This window comes from Colletotrichum acutatum, assembly GCF_030867785.1.
Source record: "Colletotrichum acutatum strain CBS 112980 chromosome Unknown BDZ83scaffold_14, whole genome shotgun sequence".
NCBI classification, from domain to species: domain Eukaryota; kingdom Fungi; phylum Ascomycota; class Sordariomycetes; order Glomerellales; family Glomerellaceae; genus Colletotrichum; species Colletotrichum acutatum.
Genome location: NW_026849008.1, coordinates 135,851 through 154,304, shown reverse-complemented (window position 1 = coordinate 154,304; position 18,454 = coordinate 135,851). Strand labels below are relative to the sequence as shown.

Genomic DNA, 18,454 nt, shown 5'->3' with positions numbered 1-18,454 from the left:
TCAATCTCCCGGCTAGTTTGGTATCAGTCATCATCGGTGTGAGAGCTTGGAGAACCAGATCCTCCTCATCTCAGCATTCAACTCAGTTCACGTTGCCTATATCCTGATTTCGTCGCAGCGATGGCCTCGGACGAGAACAAGGCGCCGCCAGCGGCTGCAGAAAACGACTGGTCACCTGTAGTCATGGACTGGTGGGAGGCCCCTCAGGACGAGGACCAAGAAGACGGCCGGGGCGGTGCTCAAGATGAGCCCGGTCGCGGTGTCACGTACGTTGGGCCTGCGCTCCGAGAGCAATCTTCTGAGGAGCCTTTGCTTGAGCGCTTGGCTACAGAGCTATTTCCTATAGCAACATTCCGTGAAGGAACATCTCCCGAAGAGACAACTGATATCCCGGATCCCTTTGCAGTCGTTGATGTCCCGTCGCAGACTTTCAATACCTTCAGTACCTTTGTACAGTCGCAGCGGGGACCACGCGCCACTGAGAATAACATGCCGCATAGTCAGGCTCGCCGATACTCCCAGTTCATTCTCCACGACATCCAGAATGAACTCAACGAAGGCGATACCTTGATTTTCGTGGACTTCCCTGCTCCTGCGAACCCAGCAGACAGCGTTGATTGCTTCATCTACGCATGGAACTCGGTCCGGTTTCGTATGCCCTCTGAGAAGCTCCTGGCCACCGGATCTTCCAAATTCGCGGAGATGCTGAATCCCACCTACCAATTCCGTGTTCAGCGTCGGCGCAAGATTGCCAAGAATCTTCCCCCGGGCATCAAATATGTCTTGGACCTTACACCCCCCTCCGAGGGCGACGATCTCGTCTTTCAGATGACTGAAGCTTCGCTGACACCGGGCATCATGAACTGGTGGACAGCCTTCGACAAGCACGATGTAGACGACTACGTCGTGCGTGGCCATGACGATATTTGCTCTTGTTGGAAAGAGACAAAGGTCGACAGCTTCAACACGATCATCGACAAGATCTCAGCGAGCGAAGCGTCCCGAGATGAGAACAAGGAACGGGACCCGGAGATGGAGTATGCCATCAGTTCGGCCATCAGAGAGAGCCTGCGCGATGTCATTCCAGAGAACGGCAAGAATAAGGAGAGGCTGTACAGCGAGGACAAGGGATTGGCTGCCAAGGTTCTGGAAAAGAAGTCTAGAGGAGACTTTTCCGCTCCCGCGGTTCCCCCCTATAGACGTATCCCGGACTACTGCCCCATCCGCCATCGCGTCAACATTCTGCGCCTCATGTGCATCATTGCAAACAAGCGAGTCTTCATCGATTCGGCCGCTCGAGTGTGGACCCTGGTGGCAGTTGCCAATATTTTGGACTGTACTCCTGTCGTGGTGAGTTTCTTCGCCGCACTTATTGATTTTGTTTGATTCTAACATGATCAATAGCGCGATCTCGTTCTTCAATGGATCACCTCTCCCAATAATACCTCCTTCATCGAAGTTTTGCCCGAAGAGAGTCTTCAGCTCGGTGTTACTCTGAAGCTGGACGCCGTCACCCGCTCAGCATTCCGGATCCTGGTGAATGAGCTGGCTCTAGAAGAAGCCGCCGATGTCAAGGGAACGCCCAAGGCCGCGACCTACACCGTCTTTGGACGCAAGCGCCACGATCCCGGCGATGACTTGAACAACCTCATCCAGCACGCGGCCAGAGCCATGGTCGAGCGCGTCTCGTGGCCCGTCAACCAGCTGGTTAGCGAGACCATCTTCGACGACCTGCAGATTCCGGAGTGGTTGCGGTTGCAGAACCTCATCAGCATGCTTTCGAGCTGCCCAGACGACCCCGCCATGGTCAAAGCCAAGGTCTCCGCGATGACGGTATCGTTTACGCTGAAGACTCTCTGGGAAAACCATGTGGTCTACAAGGTGCTCCGGAAGCCTCTCGACGCCGACGATCTCCAAAAGATTGACGACCACCGAGCCAGCTACGTCGACATTCAGAACTTCAACCGCTTCGAAATCATCTACAACCAGTTCAACAATGTGCAGAAAGCTCTGTGCACATTCATGTACGAGACGGTCGGAAACAAGTGGACGTCTCTATCCGAGATATTCACTTCAAGCGCCTCGGGCCAAATGAACGTGTACAAGTTGGTCACGACCTTGTGGGAGCACTTGAAAGAGGTTCTCGTTGCGCACCCCGAGTTCGCCTGGGACGGTGCCTGGATGGCGGTCCTGAACCTCCCCCGCCCCCTCTCCATGAAGAACCCGTTCGACACCCGCGAATTGGATATGATGGGCGCCTACAGATACGCATTTGACACCCGTGAATTCCAAAAACCCCTCCAGGACTTCCTCAAACCGTTCTATCAGGAATGCGTCCGTGCCGACTTCGAGATTAGGATGAACTTGACGCCGCACTTGCTGCTGAAGCTGCACCACAACGAGTTGAAGTTCTTACCTCTCTGGGCCGGCGGTAACGACGACGGTACCGGAGGTGTGTTTGAGCACTCCCTGCCTCCTGCCGATTATGGTCCAGCGGGTCCGGGTCCGGCTTACCACACCGGCATTACGATCCCCTCGGATGCCTCTAGCACCTCGGGCTCGGTGAGCAGCGTCTTGAGACAGCTTCGTCTGGAGGGGAGCGGTAGCACCGTTGGACCTGGCAGCGTGGACGTGCAAGACGGCATCTCGACCGTCTTCAACCCGAACAGGGTCATCGCCGACGACGTCTCAATTCGCACAGAGTCCTTCACAGACGGGGATTCAGAGTACGGCAACGCCAAGTTCACCGTCCCCGCAGACGGACAGTCCGTGGCGGAGGCCATGAGCACGATGGTCCTCGATGAGAGTCAGGACCAGTCGGACACAGGCACCAGCATCAACTTCGATACCGACGCTGACGAGGACGACGAGGTCATGACGGAGGTTGGTCCAGAGGACAGCCGCTCCCGCGAACCGACTCCCGAGTACGTCGTTGAGGGATCCGGTGCTCGCACGGCATTCTCGTCTTGCGAGAACCAGCCGGCCTCCGCTGCGTCCTCTTCCAAGAACACTGCTCCTTCTTCCTCCCTTCTTGACGACGACGATGATTTAGTTATGGTCTAGATCATCGCATTGGAAATGCGGGGGTCAACCAATACTCATGAATGACGATGTGGACTTGGGATTTGTCTGAGGCGTTTTGGCGGAGTACTAACAATTTGCATTACGATTGCCAGGGTGGCAGATCATACTGGCGATTACACAGGGAACAAAAAAGGGGTCTGCGGTTGATGACACTGGCCCACATATAGGGCAGCACAGATGAGACCGGATGTCTGGGCAAATGCGTTAGATGTTGATATTGCTGTATTGAATACAAGAATTCAGTAAAGCCTTTTTGCCGTTCTCACCATAATGTGAACTCCCAAGGCCGTCGTCGTGTCATGCGCGGTGGTATCCTCCCTATTTTCTTTTTGGTCTATGCGTCAAACTCTTCCAAATTACATACTCCCGTCCGATTGCCCGAATCCCCATGCCTAATCCCACTTCTTAGCCTCAGCCCCTGTTCAGCGTGTTTCCTGAACCCTTTGGATTCGCCTCAACAAACTCGTCCCACGCTCTCGCCTTCATTGTCTCCTCGTCCGCCTTGTCAAAGTCATCTTCGTTGGGCTCCGGGCGGTGCCAGCTCGCGTCGCCGCCGCCCTCGATGATGCCGCCCCGACGCGCCTCCTCGTCGAGGTACTCATCGATGCTCATCGTAGGCAGATTGTGACCGGGGCGGAAGACATCCTTGGTCATCTGTTGTCTGTTCCCGACGAGCGTGAACGGCTGCAGCGGCTTGCCCTCCGTGGACAATATGGGGCCCCCCTGCCCAAACATGCTCTGCAGCCGGCGCGGGGGCTCGAGACGCTCGGTGTATCCCGCGGCGCCGCGATCTTCGGTGCGGCGGCGCTCGTCCTCCTCGACAGACGTCGGCGAAGGCATCAGAGGCACCGTGGCCTGGGCCAGGACCTCGAGCTCGCGGTTGATACCCTCGAGCCCTTGGAACGCCATGTGCGCCGAGTACGCGACGTGCGCGAGATGCAGGTCACGGGCGACCTCGTCGTCGCCGTCCTCGTTCTGGTAGCGCGGGTTCCGGCGCAGGGCCTCAAGGCGGTCCTTGAGGGCCTTTTCCGACTTGAAGTTTGCGATTTTGGCGTCGCGGCGCTTGGCGGGGTCGTTGGTGCCGAGGGTGGAGAAGGCGAGGGGCTCGTCAGTGTAGCGCTCGTAGAGCATCTTGTTGGTGTCGGTCAGGAGGTCGTATGAGTCGAGGGCGCCGAGGAAGGTCTCGTAGGACTCGCGAGCACGCTCAAGGGCGACGCGGCGCTCGATGGGCCGGCGGGAGGGGAGCTTCTGGTGCAGCTCGGCAAGGTGGTATGTGATGAGGAGGTAGGGAAGCGAGGAGGTGGAGAGGTCCTCAAGGGACTCGTTGGAGGAGAAGAGGGCGGCGCGGGAAACTAGGTCGAGGCATGTTTCGTACTCTGCGATGGCGGTTTGGAGGTCGTCGAGGTAGGTCGGAGAGGAAGCCTCGTAGGAGTTTTCGAGGGTGAGGCGCTTTCTCTCGGCAGATGTAAAGACAGTTTTGAGTGTCTGGGGTTGGTCCTCGTCTGCCATGGTCGCTGTTCGGATTGAAGTTGTTGGCTGTTGGGAGGTGTTCGTCGAAGGCGTCGTTTGTTGCTTGGTAAGTAGTGGGGATGAATGGAGGGGTGGAGGGGTTGGGAGAGAATGGGAATTGCGACTAGTTGCAGGGAATACGAGAAGAAAAGCTTCGAAGGGGAGACTTGTGGCCCGACAAGATATGTAGTAAAACCAAGCTGCAGCGACGATCAAAGTATCATAAGCTGTGGCGTTTGATGGATTTGTAGCTAGCTTGGAATCTACTGCAACGGTTCGCCTTTTTGCGCTTAGAAGAGGCCATCGAGAACTGGCGCCAAACGTTAGGTTCCGTCGTTCCAAATCCTTAGGTTGAGTGGCGATTTGCATTCTGGGCAAGGGTCCTTATCTTATCTAAGGGACCACCCACCACCTCCCACCCAGGACAGTGCTCCCTCACGGCAGCGGCGGGGCAGCTGAGAGATGGAAGGTGGGGTAATAACAGGGGTCCATGTCGGCAGAGCTCATGACCAAAGGGCAAGGTACCACGGTACCTGATACTTACAAACAGCATCCTGGATGTGATGAGCTTATAAACGCCAACTCTTCAAGAGAGACAGCTCACCAGATGAAGCAGCATTCATGCTTCAATCTCTGCCTGAGTCGTCACTTGGACGTCTTTCCAGATACTGAGATGATTCGAGGGTAAATGATTAGATTTCGTTGAAAGGATCTACCGCCGAGCTCCATAGGCATTATTTGCATCTCAATTCATCGTGAATCTGGACGAAATCCTCACACAATTTGACCCGTTTGCTTGCCTCATGCTGCTTGCCGCGCTATGCCGGCGACAATCGGAGGAAAGATGTAAACTGGAGTTTCCTTTATGTTTTCCACTCTCATGAGTCTAATCTGATTTCTAAGCTCTATCTCAGCATTTTGATTCTCAATGCCGTTTCTGCTCTTGAAATCAAGAACTTCAACTTCCTTCGAAGCTGGTTCAGTTTCGTTGTGAACACCTTTGTTTCGTTGAGAGTCAAGTCACCATTGGGAACAGCGCCGTCCCGGGTTTTTGGAGCGGGTTCTTCCCCAACTTTTCTCGCACTCACACCTTCCATTCCTGAGTGGAAATACCGGAAGGCAGACGGCCAGAGTTTTCTCGACTTCTCATATCGTATCCTTCTACTATCACTTTCCCTCGGGTTTCCCTCCACAACGTCCACTTCACTTCACCCCTCCGACCTTCACTTCATGAGACGCCACAACTGAGCCAGATATCACCAACCCTAGAGACATGGTTTGAGGTGAAACTTGTCTCACTGAGAGGTATCTATTTCTTTACTTGCCCTTCTTCATGAGTTATCGAGACTCTTCAACTCATACCATTTTTCTTACATCCTGTAGTGACCTGCTTCTCCTTCAATTCGGCGGAGTTGATGATTGGCATTGACTTTGGCGCACTTCCGCTACCTCGAACAGAGACGGAGTTGTTTGAGAAGGAGCCATCCTCTTCTGAGTTGATCCGAGCTGGTGTCGCACTCTATTCCCAATTATTTTGCGCACACTTTCTACGCATCCTTTCTACCTCCCGATAACTCAACGCCCTCATCCGCGACTGTATTCAGTTGCCAACAACGACGTTGAGGTTCAGAACCCGTCTCACAAAGTATTCGCGCAGATATGGAGACATCCAAACGTCAAAGAATTGGGGATTGGCCTCTCATCGACGGTTTGGGGGAGCTCTACTTGACTCCCCTTCCCTCAAAGCCCTCGACGCCTGTACAGAGAAGCCATAAGCCGCCTTCAACGACCGGACTAGGAGAAACATGCCCGGCAATAGAGATTTTTACCGAGCTACCCTCTCCGAGCTACTCAACCGCTACTTCCTCCAGTCATGAACCCATTCTCAACACAGACGGCGTCGACGAGCAGGATCAGGCAGAGGAGGATGATGATGAAGATGACTATCGTCGCTGGAGTGTCAACCCTGAGAGGCCACGAAAGATCTCGGAGAAGAAGCGTCAGGACCACGCCAAGTTCCAGTCTTGGATCGAATCGAATCAAGCCAAGGTGCTTGAGGCAGCCTCAAAGACCAAGGCTCCGACTCATGGATCTGTTGCACACTTGGTGAAGGAAAGTGAGAACAGAAGAATCATTCAGACTCCCCGCGAATACCAGATCGAGCTTTTTGAAAGAGCGAAACAGAAGAACATCATTGCAGTCCTGGACACGGGCACCGGCAAGACCTTGATTGCCGCTCTTCTGCTTCGTCACATACTTGAGAAGGAGGTCGAAGACCGCGCAGTAGGAAAGCCGAAACGTACAGCTTTCTTTCTGGTAAGCCCTAGTGGACCGCTGGCCAGCGACTGTCCTCAAACTAACCTCTTTATGCAGGTTGACAAGGTGTCGCTGGTCTTTCAGCAGCACGCGGTTCTCGAGTGCAACCTGGAGCATACTGTCGCCCGGTACTGCGGCGACATGGTTGATGAGATGTGGTCAAGCGAGTTCTGGGCCAAACAGTTTGAAGAGAACATGGTCGTTGTTTGTACTGCGGCCATCTTGCAAAAATGCTTGATGCACTCTTACATTCGTATGGACCAGATCAACCTCCTCATCTTCGACGAGGCACATCATACGAAGAAAAATCATCCTTACGCGCGCATCATCAAGGATTTCTACATCAAGGAGTCCGACAAGGAGAAGAGACCCAAAATTCTCGGCATGACTGCGTCTCCGGTTGACGCCCAGACGAACATGAAGGTTGCTACTGCTCAGCTAGAGTGCCTCCTCCATAGCGAAATTGCAACTGTCTCCGAGGAATCGCTGTCTTTGAATCCCAACAAGCGGAAGATTACAGAGAGGGAAATCCACTATACCCCTCTGATGAGATCTTTTGAATCAGAACTCGTGCAGAAGATACGAGCACTCGTCCGCAGAAACCAGCTCTTTGAAAAGGAGCTGCAATGGACTACCACCGCCATGGCGGAACTCGGTCCCTGGGTAGCAGATCGCTTCTGGAAGCTATACCTTACAGACAACACGATTGCGCGACTGGCGAACAGAACAGATATCAACTACTCGGGGTTCGACGGTAACGGCATGCATACAGCGGCAGTTCAAAAGCTTCGAGATATCATCCAAAGTCACAACTTTAAGCCGCCCACGCTGTCTTTGGATGATGTATCCAGCAAGGTCCTTCGTCTTTGGGACGAGCTGAAGGTCCGTTTTTCTCAGCCCACTGATTATCGGTGCATCGTATTCGTGGAAATGCGACTCACCGCAGTGCTGCTCGCCGAGTTGTTCAGGCAGGACGGCATGGACTTGCCACACCTCAAGCCGGCAGCACTCGTCGGCAGTCAGTCCTCTGCAGGTCTCGCCAACATGTCATTCAAGGAACAGCTTTTGGCCATCACAAAGTTCAGGCGGGGTGAAGTCAATTGCATCTTCTCTACCCAAGTTGCTGAGGAGGGAATAGATATTCCTGCCTGCAATGTGGTCATGAGATTTGACCTTTACAAGTCCGTCATTCAGTACATTCAGTCGAAGGGACGCGCAAGACAGCAAGATTCAGAATACCTCTCCTTCGTTGAGATTGGTAATGGAAGACATACCCGAGCGATAGCGCAGGCCACATATGACCAAAGCGTCCTCCGCCGCTTTTGTAGTGCCTTGCCAGAGGACAAGAAGGTCATGGGCATGGACATCAACGCTACTATACTGCAGGGAGAGTTGCACTATCAAACTTACACCATCAAGGAGACTGGCGCCAAGCTGACGTGGATGTCTAGCTTGGAGGTGTTGGCCAACTTCGCATCATCGCTGCGCCAGTCCAGCGATGAAGTCTTGATGCCAGAGTATGTGGTGACCAACCAGGGACAATCTTTCATCGCCGAGGTTCAGTTACCGGCGCAGTCCCCGATTCTTAGCATGACAGGAATGCCACATAAGAGGAAGCAGTCTGCCCGCTGTTCTGCGGCGTTTGAGCTGTGCAAGGAGCTGATCAGGAAGAAGTACATTGATCTCAATTTACAGCCAATCTTTACCAAGAAGCTGCCTGCAATGCGCAATGCCCGCCTAGCAATCAGTGCCAACAAAAAGGCAGAGTACAAGATGCGTACCAAGCCTGAAATATGGTCACGAGTTGGTGCCTTCGATCAACTATTTGTTACGGTATTAGTACTTGGTTCGCCAGACGCAGTTGGCAAAGACAAGGTGTCGAAGCCGCTGCTTCTCCTAACCAGAGAGAAGTTGCCTGACCTTCCTCCTATACCACTGTTCTTTGGGAACGATCAGCAGTCTGATGCTTTCGCAGTGTCCCTGCCGAAGCCAATCAATATTTCTTCCGCCGATTCAGAGCTTCTAAAGACCTTCACTCTTCGTGTTTTCAAGGATGTTTTCAGCAAAGAATACGAAGCTATGGTCTGCGATATGCCTTACTTGCTCGCTCCGACCACACAGAGTCATTTCGTCGACTATCAACATGCGGACGCAGCTACACTAATTGACTGGAATCACCTTCAAGCGACCAAGGACAAAGAATACCTGGACTGGGATAACAGCACCTCAGATGAGTTCTTTACCAACAAGCTCGTGGTCGATCCTTGCGCGGGATCTCGCAAGCTACGCTTAAGGGGAGTTCGCAAAGACCTGAAGCCAATGGATCCCGTGCCCGAGGGCGTTCCTGACCCTTGCCACAGACCTTGGCGCGATTTGGCGGTGGAGAAGAATATCAAGGAGTACAGTGTGAGTCTCTGGATGAAAAGCCGTCTGAAGCGAACATGGCGCGATACACAGCCTGTGGTCGAGGCTGAAGTGATCTCGCTGAGACGCAACCTGCTGGATGACTTCGTAGAGGTCACAAATGAAGGGTCCAAGGTCTGCTACGTGATATTAGAGCCCTTGAGGGTCTCGACTGTAAGTTCAGCTCCTCTCTAACCGAACTCATAATCTAACGATCATACCTAGTTACCCATGGAGACAGTCGTCATGGCATTCACTTTTCCTGCCATCATTCATCGCATGGACCAGGTCATGGTTGCACTCGACTTGTGCAAACTGCTCAAGCTCGATATCCGGCCCGACTTGGCCCTCGAAGCCGTCACCAAAGACTCTGACAACAGTGACGAGCACGACGCGGAGAAAATTAACTTCCAAGGGGGAATGGGCAACAATTACGAGCGCCTGGAGTTCATTGGCGATACTTGCTTGAAGATGGCTACCACCATTGCCCTCTTCACCAACAATCCGGACAGCAATGAGTTCCAATACCATGTCGAGCGGATGCTGTTGATCAGCAACCGAAACCTCCTGAATAAGGCTATCGACCGGAAGTTACAGGAGTACGTGCGATCAAAATCATTCAACCGTCGCAGCTGGTACCCTCAGGGTCTCCGTCTCATCCGAGGCAAGGAAGGCATTGTTGATGCCAAACACGCTCTCGCGGACAAATCCATCGCTGATGTTTGTGAAGCCCTGATCGGCGCAGCTTATCTCACGTTCAGCGATTCGAACAACTTCGACATGGCAATTCGGGCAGTCAGCGCCATGGTGAACGACAAGAACCAGCGCATGACCTCGTGGGCAGACTACTACGCAGAATACAAGCCTCCATCGTGGCAGGTAGAGCCAGCCTCCGCGATGTACCGAGATGTGGCCAGACAGGTGAAGAATAAGATGGGGTACGACTTCAAGTCACCCGCGCTGCTGAGAAGTGCCTTTAAGCATCCGTCGTGCCCTCACAATGTATGCTCTTTGCCCAACTACCAGCGTCTCGAGTTCCTCGGCGATGCTCTGCTCGACATGGTCTGCGTAGACTTCCTCTACCACAAGTTTCCCAGCGCTGATCCCGAGTGGCTAACCCGCCACAAGAGTACCATGGTCAGCAATCGCTTCCTGGCCTGCCTCTGCGTGAAGCTGGAGCTTCACAAGCACATCTTGACGGCCCAGGCTTCGTTGCTGAGTCAGACTCAAGAGTTCGTCGCTGCCCTTAGATTTGCCGAAGAGAGCGCCAGAGAAGAAGCTCTGATGGAACAAGGTCACAATGGAGCTCCCACTGATGGAGAGCAAGGAAAAGAGGTGACGGCGGCTAAGGCCGCTCCGGTGAGCTACTGGCAACACGTAGAGGATGCGCCCAAATACCTCTCCGATATGATGGAGGCGTACATTGGCGCCGTCTTCGTCGACTCGGGCTACAACTACGACCAAGTCCGCGCCTTTTTCGAAGCCCACGTCCGGCCCTTCTTCACCGACATGTCCCTTTACAGCGACTACGCCCTTAACCATCCCGTCACCAACGTCTCGCACATGCTCCGCAGCGATTTCGGCTGCGACGGCTGGCGCCTCATGACCAACGAGGTCGTGCCGCCCATCGAGGCCGGCGCCGGCGTCATCACCGAGACGCAGGTGCTCTGCGGTATCATGATCCACGGGCAGGTGTACTTCCACGCGACGGCTGCGAGCGGGCGGTATGCCAAGGTTGCGGTTGCCAAGATGGCCATTACGAAGTTTACAGATATGGATAGGGAGGCGTTTAGAAAGGAGTTTGGGTGCGATTGCCAGGACGTGGAGGGTGAGTGTGGCACACAGCTAGCTGATCATTGACTCGCCGCCTGAGATGAAGGGGTGGTGATTCAAGACGCGCTCTGTGGACGGAGCGTGGAAGCGATTGGGGAGGGATCGAGGTACAATGCCAACGGAGGCTGACGCATGCTAGCGATAATGGTCATTTCGCTACCCACAACAGCGAAGACAGCGAGAACAGAGATAGGAGAGCAAGTTGACACAGATGAAAACTCTTTACCCTATCACCCCTAGTTTCGTCGTGAACACGGTTCCATGTAGTTTTCATCACAGTAGAGCGCATCACCAATTTGACAAGACGCCAGAAGTGTAGTTTGAGGAAACAGTCAAGCCCAAGTTGATTTGGCTCTGAAGATAGACTAGACGACGATACTAGTCCACAAGTTCCCTCCATCCATCCTCACCAACTCATCTCCCCCCTTTTCCGATCCGCCGCAGTCACCTCCTGCTGCAGTCGTGATCAATCCTTTCCCCTCCTTCTTGCGTTTCGTCGTCATTTCCCTCATTCCATAGCATACACGGCGTGTGTTGCTGCTATCCAACGTGAAAAAAGAATTCCGAACGCTTGTGACAAATAAAAAGAGAATTCGTCTCTAAATATAAATAATAAAAAACAGACCCGTGTTGAAACTCCTTGCTCTCTGGTTGTTTGTGTGGTTCTCCCGGACCTTTTTCTTCTCGTTGGGGAAAAGAAACTTGTGGTCCGTTTGTATGGGGGTATCGTTGAGATATATGCATTTGCTCCGTTGCTTTCCCTTCCTGTCCGTTTCCTCTTCTCCTTGACTTTTGTTGTGTGGTGCGGTGTGATTTGTCTGTTCGGTTTTTGGTTTCACCTCATGCATTTACCGCTGTAATGCTGTGGACAGAAACATGCCCACTTGCAAAAAGTTTTTTGTTGAAAAAACAAAGTTGACCCCCTTTTGCCCTGTTGAAAACGCCGCTCATGATGCATACTTAAGTAAATAGTAGTAAAGGGGGTGTGTTAAACACAAGTCAGAATGAATCGTTCGTTAGTTTGCCGCAACTGCGGCGGCAGGAGCGCTGCCGTTGGCTTGTTGCTCCTTGACGGCTCCGTTTGTCTGAGGCTCAGCCGAAATGTCGCTGTATTCCTTGACCTCGAGGCCCTCGAGCAAGTCGAAGAGAGCTGTCTTCTGGTGGAAGTCGTTGTTCACTGGGTAATGTTAGCATATTTGTTCGGTATGAACAAACTGATGAGCAATACTCACCAATGTTAATGAGGTACCACTCGTTCATGATACGCTCAACAAGGGTTCTGCTGGGAGACCCAGCCTCGAAGCAGTGTGCCCAGTCAATACCCAAGCGGAAAGCCTCATCTTTCCAGGCCATGAAGCTGATACCCTCGACAATGGTGGGCTGGACAATCTCCTTGCCCGGGAAGACACCCCATGTAACGGCGTTGGGGCTGTCGTTTGAGGCGTTGTACTTCAGGTTACCGTTCTTGGTGGTGGCGTAGTAAGTCATGTCAGGGTTCTTCTCGACGCGAGAAACGATCTCGTGGTACACGTCTGGGTGGACGAGAAGTTCGAGGTAAGCCTTCTGGTAAACGTAGCCGTTTGCCGGTCCCCAACCGTGTACTGGATGGGTCGACTTCACGCCGTCGACAGCAGGCTGAGAGTTGATGGTCAGAAGGCCACGCTTGTTCAGTCCAATGAGCTCTTCGCGAATGGGATCGGCTTCGCTAGTGAGAGGTGCCTCACTCCAGGGCAAAGAGTCGAGCTCCGTCTCAAGGTATCGGACAAAGATGTTGGCGATGTCCTTGACTGACTTGGGCTCGCCCCACTTCTTTCTGTTTTGCTCGTTCGTACCTGTCAAGCCAATGCCGTAGGCATCCAGCTCACCGAAAGCAGGAGACCGAGAATCACCCCAGCGACCGTTGGGGAACTCATCCCAGTCCTGGGTACGAAGAACGTAAGACTTATTACGACCCTTCCAGAAGATGGGGCGTACATCCTCCTCTCTGCGTCCGTGGGCCAGGGACTGCTTCCAGGGAAGAGCATGCTTCACAGGGCGGTCGCTCGTGGGCATCCATTCGAGCTCCTCGAGAACCATTCTGGTGGCCTGGGCCAGGTTCATGGTGTAGAAGTGCAGGTGGTGAATACCAGCAGCAACAATCTTCCGGCACATCTCGGCGACCAGACCCTTGCCGACCTCTCTGACAGCAACATCATCATTCTTGATGGGCTCCAGAGCAGCCATCCACTCCTCAGGCACCTTGCAGTTCATGTGCTTGGCGCGGCGCAAGAAACTGGAGTAGGTGGCAATTGGCATAATACCGGGAATAATGGGGACGGTGATGCCACGCTCGCGAACTTTGCCGACCCAGCGAACAAAGTTGTCGCCGTCGTAGAACATTTGTGTGACAATGAAGGTAGCGCCCATGTCGACCTTCTCCTTCAAGTGGTCCAGCAGCTGCTCCTCGTCCTTATTGTCGTCGCAGCCCTCGGGGTAGCCAGCAACACCAATGTCGAAGTGGTCGTGGTAGGTGGCACGAATGTGCTTGACCAAGTCCTTAGCGTAGCGGAAGCCGTCGTCGGTGGCCTCCCACTTCTCCTGCTCTCTCGGGGGGTCGCCACGCAGGGCAAGGATGTTGGTGCAACCAGCCTTGTAGGCCTTGCGCAAAGCGTCGTTGACTTTTTCCAGGCCCATGTCGGTGCAAGTCAAGTGCATGCATGTCTCGAGACCGTAGATGGACTGTGCCTGGAGGACCATCTCACAGGTGAGCTCAGCGATGCGGCCGCCAGCACCCCATGTAATGTCGATGAACTTGGGACCGAAGTGGTACATGCGCTCCATACGATCGTAGAGGTTCTGAACACCCTGAGCCGTCTTGGGAGGGAAATACTCGAAGGAGAAGGAGGGCTCGCCCGTCCTCCGGGACTCGTCGAGCATAGCCTTGATGTGCATATTGGCGGTTGTGTGGGTGGAAGGTTTTTGAGTGGTTTAAAGGCAGAGCACAGGTGGAAATATGGCCGCCAAAGGGCTCGCTAGAATCGCCGGGTGCTAGAAGCAAGCTTGTCAGACTCAATTGACTAGAGGAAGCAAAAACGGAGAGCAGATTTGAGGAGCGAGAGTCCCGTATGGAAAAGTGAAGCTATTTAGAAGTGGCGCGGAAGTGCCCTGGGTAAGGGAGATGGAGTGTCGGAGAGGCTAGAAGTAGCGGGGTGGAAGTGGAATGGTGGGCGGTAGGAATGGAATGGTGGAGGGGTAAAAGGCGCGTGTTTAAGGAACGCCAGGAGAAAAGTCTAGACATTCTGAAGCAAGGGAAACGAGAAGTCAATAACTCACCAAACAATCTCTTTGGCTAAAAGCGTATGGTACGTCTCTCCTAGCACACCGATCCCCGGATCTGCGCAGTAGACAATTTCCCAGATGTCCCAAGAAAAGAAAAAAGGCACTTGAAGGGAATTGGACTTTCGAGGTATGAAGGGGGGAAGAAGTTTGGAAATTTTGCAGCACCGGCCGAGATGTGCTACCTCAGTGCTCAAGTCCAGGAAAGTAACAGACCGGGGAGAAGAAGAAGAGAAGTGACGGAGGGTAAAGGTACGTAGATACGGGCGGCATCCAGTTCCAGACCCTCTTACCCTTCCCAGTGCTGGATCCCACGCTTTTGCTGCATCAGAGCTCCGAACAAGGAGGGAATCTAAGCATGAGAGGGTCCAATGATTGGCGACTGCCCCTCCATTGCGAGGTACGTGGGTACCTCAGGTACATTTCACTGGGCCTCTCAGAGATCCATCATCCAGGGTGGTAAGGTAGGGACGGATGTCGCACCGAGCACCACGAGTTTTCCATGACTCTTGAGAGTAAGAGTGAGAGCCAGAGTGAGAGTGAGAGTGACTATGAGACTTCCATTGAGTGAGTGAGTCCCCCCCCCCCCCCACCTTACCACCCTCAGTGTCCCTCCATCGATGAGGTGATCGTTCCTGCCCTGTGCAACTGCGGGGTGCGGCAGAAAAACTGTCAACCTGGAAGTCTCCATGGAGGTGCTCACTCTGTAAGGTACGAAAACATTGTGTTTCTTGGAATATCCGTCTCACTCATCTGCGCTCTCATCACACAAAATAAGGTCGTTCTGTGAGTGAATATCATCAGTTCCAAAGTCCCTTGCGGCAGGGACTCACATTAGTGACTGTAACAGGTGTCCTAATGGCATGTGCCTGAGGTGACGAAAGGACCGGATACTTTCTCGCCCGCCTCATCCCTTCACCGCCAGACGGGACGACCTACGTCAGGTACACTGCACCCTCACAAAGTCACAACCCTCTCTCATGCTTCCCCGACATACACACACACACACCCACCACCACACACCAACCAAGCCAGCCGCTTTCGCACCGTGGAAGTTTAATCCAAGCAGGGCCTTCCCTTCCCGCCCTCGGGTCCGTCGTCGGCGGTCGGCCACTTCCAGCCTCTGGCGCCTCGCGCGCTCCACACAGGAGTCCACCCGTCTCCGACTGTTCGTCCTCCAAAAGCCTCCATAGCAGCATAGCTCCAAGAAAGGGTCTCCATTTCTCCAGATACCGCACCCTTCTGCTACTCGATCTTTTGTGTTTTAGTTTCTACCACGTATTACGTGATTACACACGGATGGGGGTTGTCGACTGGTATGATTGGCGGATCTCTCGCTGAAACGCCTGCAACCCGTTGGCTCACGTTTCTTTAAACCAACAAAACATTTTCCCAAATCTCGGGAAACAGGAAACGGGAAACCGGGAAAAACGGGAAGATCAAAACACCAAAGTCCTTCGCCCAAAACTATAAACTATGTCGCCGCAAAGGCTTGTTGGGCAGTACATCCCGGGAACCCTTTTTCGGAATGACGCCCGCTGGTCACTTTCCCTCGCGGTCAGTCAGTCATTCACATGGCAGAGAGGAACAAAGTCCTGTAAAAGCGAGGGATGGCATTCTGTGTCTTGCCTCTCAACTGGATAAAGTTGGTCCATCGGAAAGCTTCTGATACTACATCGGGCCATCGTAGTAAAGCTCCCCGTCACACCAACGACCGATATCCCCAGATCACTGCAACCGAGTCCGACGGTGACAACGGCGCAAAGCTCCGAAGTACTTTGTAACACTAACACATAGCACAACACAGTACGCGCGACGCTTTTCTTTCAGATCGGCCACTGAGAATTCAGCAATTCTTCCTTCCTCCTTGCGGAACATTGAAATTCGGAGTGACTGACTTGCTTCCGCATCTTGCTTCCAAGCGAAGCCAATAAGCTCCGGCCAAGCATCTCGCCTTCCGCGACTACATGCACTAGCCCGGCCACCCGTCTGCTGCATGTCGCGCATCTAACCTCAGTCCGGCTACGCATGCTTCTTCTGGCCCATCCGTTCGTTCGTTCGTTGCGTGAGATGCGACTTGGATGCTGATGCCTAGCAAGTCTCAGCTCAGACCCGGCATTGACTGTAGTTACGGATCTTCCTCGAAGTAAACGGAGCTTTACTTTCTCCGACTCATATGTTCGCAGGCGAGTCCAGACTAATCCTTGGCAATGCTCATGGGGTGATTATGCCAATAGCATTGGCTGGACTCTTGATTTTGCCTCTCAGTCGGTCTACATGCACTCTATATGCCTACAACCTGCAAGACGCTTAAACGGCGTCAGTCAAGTCAACCACACTGCCCGGCCGCATCTCCAATGCCTTGGCACCCCTTAACGACCGCCACCTATTGCTCTGAGCAATTACACTCCTATCAAACAAGAACCACCACCTCTCAAACAGGACCTGGCCGACCTCCCAGCTCGACGCATCGTACGGATCCCCACCCCATATACGCGCCCCTTCGCTAGAATCCTCCAAATCGTACGCAAAGTTGACCAGGCCCAACTGGCCCCGTGCCGCAGGCGGTCTCGCCCCGTCGGGTAGACTGAACAGGTTAATAATCCGATCACGGACGTCGGGCCACGGCAAGAAATCCATGATGGGGTGGTGCGGCACCAGCACCTGCGCCGCCGTCGGCTTCCACGTCGTGGGCAGCTGCTCGACCGGCGTGCCCGCGCCCAGGTTGAACGGCGACGTCGCTGCCGGATCCCACATGACAGACTCGGAGCCCAGTCGCGTGGCGACTCGCAGCAGTCCCGTGAGGAGCTTCAGGTCGCTCAGGGGCAGGAGGTAGCTATCGGGGAACTCTGGCGGCGAGAGCGATGCGCCGCTTTCCATGAGGGACGCTGGGTCAATAGTAGAAGGCGGACTGGGCAGGACCGCCATTGCGGTCTCGCCGCTGTCTGTGTCGTTGTGGTCGAACATTGGTGGGTTCGTACTGTACAGCAGCTCCGATATCGAGCTGTCGTCTGAGAGATCAGCTGGCCACGCCGCAGATGCGTCTAGATTGAATCCCACAGTAGCGCCGTCATTCGGGTCGGCGTTAATTAGAAGGCGGCGGTCTGCAATCTGCTCAATCGGGTCCATGGCATCAGGAACGGATGGAGCAGCAGCAGCCGCTGCCGGAGGAGGAGAGCCGCCGTGGTCGACGCATGTCTCAGACACCCAGCGCTCTGGGCCATCGGCGCGCCTCTTCTCCCTGGCGAGGCGGTCTTGTTTCTTGCGTTCGCCTATCCTTTCAGGGTCAGTAAGATTGTAAACCCCTTTTGATGTAGTCGAGATGTGACAACGATGCGCCATGCAGTAGAGTGCATTTGACCGACCGATGGGAGTTTCCGACGAGGCGGTGAAAACAGAACAACGTACGGTATCTGCGCTGGGCCAGAACATTCAACACCCGCTTCCTCTCCGGTGCGTCTTCTTCAATATTTGGCACGTCCAGGGCGGGAGGTGCCTTTGGGAGACGTTGCCGCGTTCTGGGGCGGTTGTTGTAAGTCGTGGGCACCGCCGAGCTCATTGTGTACTGCTCCACTGCCAAGAGTTTTCCTGTGACTGTGATGGGTAAGGTTGTGTGATGCTGTCCAGCACCCCTGGAGATAATGATTTGAAGTGACTTGGCGAGTTGCAGTGAGGTGATTCGTGGAGAGAAAGTGATGATTGAGCTTCATGAGCGGATGGTCAGGTGTAAGCATGTTGTTGAGCGATGAGAGAGCCATACAGTGTCAGAATATGCGTTATGTTAACTGTCTGAGCATAACGGATAGCCATCTTGGTGCAAGCGTCACCTATTCCCTAACAATTTTTGTCAAAAGGTAAGACTTGTACAGTGTGAGACAGTACCTCTAGTGTCGTCCACGATCTACCAACGTACACCAAGCCACTTCTTGTGCTAAAGGGGAAAAGACATGCCGTACGCTCTATGCTGACTTTTCCTTCAACATCATAATTCTAA

At 53.7% G+C, this 18,454-nt stretch overlaps 5 protein-coding genes across 5 annotated transcripts; 2 read left to right on the top strand and 3 right to left on the bottom strand.

Moving 5' to 3' along the window:
• Window positions 1-489: 489 nt before the first annotated feature.
• Window positions 490-3,063, top strand: BDZ83DRAFT_569437 (uncharacterized protein; the record flags this gene model as incomplete). The annotated part of the gene is made up of 2 exons (XM_060504196.1): window positions 490-1,350; window positions 1,405-3,063. The coding sequence occupies 2 exons, from the start codon at window positions 490-492 to the stop codon at window positions 3,061-3,063; spliced, it is 2,520 nt and encodes an 839-aa protein (XP_060368944.1).
• Window positions 3,064-3,321: 258 nt separating this feature from the next.
• Window positions 3,322-5,147, bottom strand: BDZ83DRAFT_607345 (TAP42-like family-domain-containing protein). Its single transcript, XM_060507425.1, has one exon. It carries the CDS (start codon window positions 4,960-4,962, stop codon window positions 3,496-3,498), a length of 1,467 nt encoding a protein of 488 aa, XP_060368943.1. The 5' UTR covers window positions 4,963-5,147; the 3' UTR covers window positions 3,322-3,495.
• A 1,105-nt stretch (window positions 5,148-6,252) lies between these two features.
• Window positions 6,253-11,172, top strand: BDZ83DRAFT_763793 (RNase3 domain-containing protein; the record flags this gene model as incomplete). Its single annotated transcript, XM_060515220.1, is given in 11 exon segments — window positions 6,253-6,268; window positions 6,488-6,909; window positions 6,967-6,984; window positions 6,997-7,053; window positions 7,063-7,308; window positions 7,321-7,352; window positions 7,368-7,500; window positions 7,516-7,663; window positions 7,682-9,486; window positions 9,538-10,606; window positions 10,694-11,172. Coding segments are annotated over 11 exon segments (4,425 nt in total).
• Window positions 11,173-12,161: 989 nt separating this feature from the next.
• Window positions 12,162-14,076, bottom strand: BDZ83DRAFT_648237 (methylenetetrahydrofolate reductase; the record flags this gene model as incomplete). Its single annotated transcript, XM_060510163.1, has 2 exons — window positions 12,162-12,322; window positions 12,378-14,076. 2 exons carry the CDS (start codon window positions 14,074-14,076, stop codon window positions 12,162-12,164), a joined length of 1,860 nt encoding a protein of 619 aa, XP_060368941.1.
• Window positions 14,077-16,770: 2,694 nt separating this feature from the next.
• Window positions 16,771-18,019, bottom strand: BDZ83DRAFT_648236 (uncharacterized protein; the record flags this gene model as incomplete). The annotated part of the gene is made up of 2 exons (XM_060510162.1): window positions 16,771-17,732; window positions 17,869-18,019. The coding sequence occupies 2 exons, from the start codon at window positions 18,017-18,019 to the stop codon at window positions 16,771-16,773; spliced, it is 1,113 nt and encodes a 370-aa protein (XP_060368940.1).
• Between the last annotated feature and the right edge of the window lie 435 nt (window positions 18,020-18,454).